This window comes from Lolium rigidum, chromosome 7 (genome assembly GCF_022539505.1).
Source record: "Lolium rigidum isolate FL_2022 chromosome 7, APGP_CSIRO_Lrig_0.1, whole genome shotgun sequence".
Lineage (NCBI taxonomy): Eukaryota > Viridiplantae > Streptophyta > Magnoliopsida > Poales > Poaceae > Lolium > Lolium rigidum.
This window is the reverse complement of record NC_061514.1, coordinates 46,006,071-46,011,586: the sequence shown is the minus strand read 5'-3', so window position 1 is coordinate 46,011,586 and position 5,516 is coordinate 46,006,071. Positions and strand designations below refer to the sequence as shown.

Below are 5,516 nucleotides of genomic sequence, written 5' to 3'. Positions count from 1 at the left end.
GTGTCTCGCCCCCTTCGTGAAGAGGTGGCAAGTCTCAAGCTCTTGTTGGCACGCGTTGATGTTTCTTTGGAGCCGACGGAGGCGTGTTCTACTGGTGGGCAGGATGTTGCCACCGTGCAGGCTTCGATTCCGTTTGGCTTCGCTGAGCCAAAGTCATCGGTGGTTGAGATCACGCTAGAGCCACATGAGTTGTGTGGGGATTCTTCTGGGGTGCCTGAGCTCCTCGAGCTTAGTGGTGGTGTGGATATGGCTCGTTCTGTCAATGTAGTGAGGTCCGACTCGCGCAAGATCTTGATCACGACTTCTTCGCCGTGCCAGACATTTGGCTTTGAGAAGAGTGATATTGTCGACGCTGCCGTCGCTCCCTCGCCTGAGTCAGATGTGCCAGTTGCCTATGAGTGCGAGGACATCGATGAGATCATAGTTCCGGTGGTGAAGATCATGCCCGAGCTACAAGAGTTGTCTAGGGAGCCCTCTCCTCCTCTGTTAATGGCGCATGTGCAGGTGGTCTCGCTTGGGACCTCGATGGTGACTTCCGCATCACCTTCTATGGAGCCTAGCCACCTTGGCGACAAGGTCGACGAGACAAGTGCATTGGCCCTGAATTCTGAGGCCATCTCTAGAGAGCTTTGTGACTTAGTTGCTGGTTTGGAAGCGGCTATCCCTGGCTCTAGCAAGGAGATTGCTTGCCTCCTGGCGGAGAAAACTTCAAGTGGCAAGATTCAGAAGGTGAAAGAGTATCTAAGAAACAAGAGAAAGAAGAGTGGCGTCACAATGATGGAGTCTACCGTTGCTTGATGGTTGGTTTCTACCTTCTCAGGTTGTCCTTTTGGGCCGTCGTTTGGGCCGTCGTTTTTCACTTGGTGTTTTCTTTGCGGTGTTGTGATCGATGGGTCGAGAGTTTGCGTTTGTAAGAGTTGTATGTTTTGGCACGGCGTTGGAGTGGCGTGTTCAAGTGTTAGCTACTGTCGCTTTGTGGTCTATGTGGGTGTGTTGCTTGTGTGGTTTTGGCCCGGTTATTGTAGGTTTTCGTCCGGTTTTCTCCTAAAAACTGGACAACTTCTTCTTAATTAATGGATGAGGCAAGCTTTTGCCTCCGTTTCAAAAAAAAAAGATAATGACTAGCAGGTTGGCGCTATACTTTAATTTTCAACCAGAATATTGGTGTGTGTAGGAGCTCGCTGCCAGCTCCAGCGGTCCTGCCACTTGCTTGAAATGCATAGAAAAACGGGGATACACTGAATACAATTATCAGAAAGTTCCAAAGCTACAAATGACACAGGACCACAGGTCGTCTCAGTTGATCATTCAACATTCCTCCTGGTTTCTGTGGATTTGCAGATCAAGAACCGAACCAATAAAATTACATGTCCACCATCAGTCGGACATGCGCAAGTCGGGCAAGACTGCACTTGTTTTCTCATCCTAAGAACTTCGAATTTGCATGGGCAACAGCTCGTAAGCCTTTTTTTTATGGATACTGAAAAAAGGACACCACCGGCTAGCGCCCTTCTATCGCCGTAATGCTCGCGCCATTGACTGACTTTTCCAAGACTTCTCTCGCATCCTTGGTTTCGGGATTTATCTGTGCAAAATACATAGGTTGCTTTGGAATCGCGTGTGGCATGGCTTCACTGTCCAGCATGGACACGACCGACGACATGAGCGGCCTAGCACTGGAGCTGTCCTGCACACACAGGAGCCCAACATGGATGCACTTCGACACTTCATCAAGCGAATAGCTCCCCGAAATAGATGCATCCACGAAATACTTTGTTTTTCCATCTGCCCACAAGTTCCATGCCTGCAATATCCCATCAAAATTCAGAATTTATATTTGCTGTACTATGTTATTACTGTTTGAGTGTCCAGAATCTGAAAGATTTCACATACGGTAAGTGACACTTACACAGGATATGAGGTTTAGGAAGTCCATCACAAGATGATGTGGTGAGCTGATCTTTAATCCACTCACAATCTCCAGTACCAAAATACCAAAGCTGTAGGTGTCGGACTTCACGGAAAAAATACCCTCCATCGCATACTCAGGCGACATGTACCCGCTGTTTGGATTATTTCACAAGCAAGTGTGTAGTTTAGTTATTTCAGGCACAAAATTAAAATTTCGAGATCAAAAGCTAGTGCAATAGATACTTACTACGTCCCAACAACTCGTTTGGTACTTTCTTGTTGCTCGTTGCCTCCAAAGATCCTTGCCATGCCAAAATCTGATATTTTCGGGGTCATCTCTGCATCTAGCAGGATGTTGCTCGGTTTGAGGTCCCTATGGATTATCGTCGTTCTCGAATCTTGGTGGAGATATAGAAGTCCTCTAGCTACCCCTTTGATTATGTTGAACCTTCTTGGCCAATCAAGAATAGACTTGCTTGCAAAATCTGCCAAGAAGAGGATGTGCACATACATGTGTGCAGGGCATCTAGTAAGCTGTTCAGTCGATCAAGTTTGTTTTGTCAATTCAAGATTACTTTCTAAAGTATGTGAATAGAACATACCAAAAATAAACTTGTCTAGGCTTTTGTTAGGCAAGTATTCATAAATAAGTAGCTTCTCATCCTCATGAATACAGCATCCAAGAAGTCTAACTAGATTCTTGTGCTGCAACTTGGCTATAAGAACCACTTCATTTCTAAAATGCTCTATGCCTTGCTCAGAACCATGGCTAAGCCTTTTAACAGCAACTTCCTTTCCGGTTTCCAGTGTTCCCTGTGTCATATAATCATTACTGAAACAAGTTAACCAGGAGGAAATTATATAGATTTTCAAGTGTTGTAATTAATTGGCAAGGTCAAAGTTTTATACAACCTTATAGACTTTTCCAAAACCTCCTTTTCCAAGTATGTTTGTGTCATGGAAATTGTTTGTTGCAGTGGCGATGTCTTCGAGCCTAATAGATCGGAATTCCAAATTTTGATCCCAAACTTCTTGCGAAGTGCTCAAGTGTCCAAGGACCGATCTTATCAGGGTTTCCTTATTTACTTGTGTCCCTACAAATATATCAGATTATCAGTAGCATCATCACTCAGCAGTCAGCACTATTAGATGAACATCATAATAGTATAATACGGGCTGACATCCCTTGTTCTACCTTTTGGCTTGCATATGAGCAGAAGATATATGCATGTGAGTATCAGTAGGAATGATATAACCGAGAGTACAATCTTTAATACCACACCGATACTGCTCTTGTGGTTTACTGTAGAACTGTGTCCTGTGGAGAAAAGGGGTGCTTTATCAAGATTCAAGCAGAGCTTGTGAGAGTATGCATATACCCCCTTCTCAATGAGTTAAATATATCGATGTACTTGCATATAATACCAAACCAGATACTACAAATGCATCTCAAATATAGATTATTTTTTTTCCAAACAAAAATATTTGTTGACACTAAAAGTAGTTACATAGGTGTGAGCTGAACAAGTAGCACACAGAGACGATTCTGGAAGAAATGCCAATTGATGAGCTAGTTTAATAATAATGATTATATATCCCTGATAGCACAGGCTGGTGCTTGTGGTTTCACGTGTAACTATTCCTATCAAGATCCACTGAGAGAGGTGACACGATATAAATTTTAAGGCACAAATGTCACAGCAGGTCAGAAGAACAAAAGAAGACATGAACCGTACGTACCAGGAGAGCCAGCAAGCCGAAGGTACACACTGGCACCAATTGGGCCAGTCTTCTCTAAGTCAACAAGCTCCCCTGTCCAGACCAAGCATCTTGATGGGCCACCCGTCGCGAGGATAGTGCTCAAGTTCAAATAAGCATATGCGGTGCAGGAGCAGTTGCGATCACACTCAGCAGTGCACTCCTTAAAGCTTCTGTTCCTCACATAAACAAACTTGTCAGGCACCCTCATCCCTGGTAAGGTCAAGAATTGGTCGCCATGGCATCTCAGCGCCTCCTTTCTCACGCATCCTCTGGAGAAGTTGGCACTGAAGCCATCCGCCGGCTCAAACCCGTCAAGGCATCTGCATTTCAGGGTGGACGTCGTGCTGTCGCAGTAACCAAACGGCCCACATGAGCCGTAATGGCGGCAGCCATCTCCTGGGAGCCGGAACAAAACCAGCCATGACTGATTAATCCAAATCCTAAGCAACAAGTCGCCCGTGTAGTCCAGCTTCATGTGTGATCTCCGGGTGTTGTTGTCCATGTTGTACGTTGTGTAGATAACCTCCCCATCATCGACGACCTCGGACCACATGTATCCGTTCTTGTCTGAGGCTGTCGCGCCGTTCCATAGCCCATTGCGCCAGTACAGGCTTGTCTCACGCCACACAAGGATCTGGAAGCCCGTGCTAGGGTCACCAGTGAGGGAGAATTTCCCTGAGGACGGGTCTTCAGAACCTTTCCAAGCAACAATACGAACTGTGGTGTGGGTCTTGTAGTTCGCCCACAACTTGCAACCGGGGAGGAGGGTGTCGGTCGGTTGGTCAAAGCTTTGCCATATCTGTGTGAAGTTCGGTGACTGGACAATAAAGTTCCCTGTGTCGAGCAGCAGCGCCACGGCTCCATCAGACCCGTTGGTGACGTTGTTTGCCGTTGTCCAAAGTATACGGCCTTTGGAATCTGACAAGACAAGGCCAGGGGTATTGGTCAGAACCAAGTTCCCAGACAAACCGTTGCCGATGGGGTTGTCGCGGTTGGCGACCCACACATATGTCCGCTCCGCGATGTTATGGTACCATATGCCTACATATGGGTTTGCAGTGGAGTTGTCGAGGGAGAAGAAACCAAGAGCAAAGACGCCGCCGTTGGAGACGAGCTTGTCGCCAGGTAAGAGTGGCTTTGCAGGTGTTAGGCGGTCATCGGATTTGCAGAAACAAATCGATAGCAGGAGGATCAGAAAGGGGAGTGGAGTCATGCTAATCTAGCTTTCCTGCAGATATGCTTGTGAAGAATGGTATGAAAATGCTTTGGATGTTTTGGTTGGAGCCGAAACACACAGCTCCCACTTTTATTCTAACACACAGCATGTCCAGTAGGCCAGACATAATTTCAGGCTGACGACAGGAGACTGCTGCTACTCTCCGCTGGTCCGTGTCTGTGTTGACTGCATTAAATACAGCGAAGAACTGAGCTCTCCCGAGTCGTCGGACAACCTTGGATGACCGGCGTCGTCATGGGTGTAAATGTGCCATGCTAGTTGGGAGTTTGGACCTTGTGTAAGGTGCAGAAACATCCAGACTATTTTCGGCAGAAGGAATATATCCATTTCAGCATCCTTGCCAACTCGCTGAAAGCATGGGTTGACATTTGACAAATACTCCCTCCGTTCTAAAATGTAAGGCGTCTAAGGATTAGATAAAAGTCAACGTTTTCAAAAATTAACTAAGTTTATACACAAAAATATGAACATTTACAATACTAAATTAGCATTAATAGATTCACCATAAAGTAAATTTTATTAATATGTCAATTCGATTTTGTAGATGTAAATATTTTTTCCTAAATATTTAATTAAAGTTCATAAAATTTAACTTTTGACTAATGCT

At 45.5% G+C, this 5,516-nt stretch overlaps 1 protein-coding gene across 2 annotated transcripts; it reads right to left on the bottom strand.

Annotated features, from left to right (window-relative positions):
• Positions 1-1,216: 1,216 nt before the first annotated feature.
• Positions 1,217-5,066, bottom strand: LOC124670090 (G-type lectin S-receptor-like serine/threonine-protein kinase B120). 2 transcript variants are annotated; one of them, XM_047206598.1, is made up of 8 exons: positions 4,718-4,818; positions 3,652-4,590; positions 3,107-3,229; positions 2,824-3,005; positions 2,514-2,724; positions 2,159-2,396; positions 1,910-2,063; positions 1,217-1,804 (listed from the first exon to the last, which is right to left on the bottom strand). In XM_047206598.1, the coding sequence occupies exons 2-8, from the start codon at positions 4,223-4,225 to the stop codon at positions 1,502-1,504; spliced, it is 1,785 nt and encodes a 594-aa protein (XP_047062554.1). In that variant the 5' UTR covers positions 4,226-4,590; positions 4,718-4,818; the 3' UTR covers positions 1,217-1,501. The 2 variants fall into 2 exon arrangements, with proteins under 2 accessions (XP_047062554.1, XP_047062553.1); XM_047206597.1 differs by having other exon boundaries at positions 3,652-5,066.
• Positions 5,067-5,516: the final 450 nt, after the last annotated feature.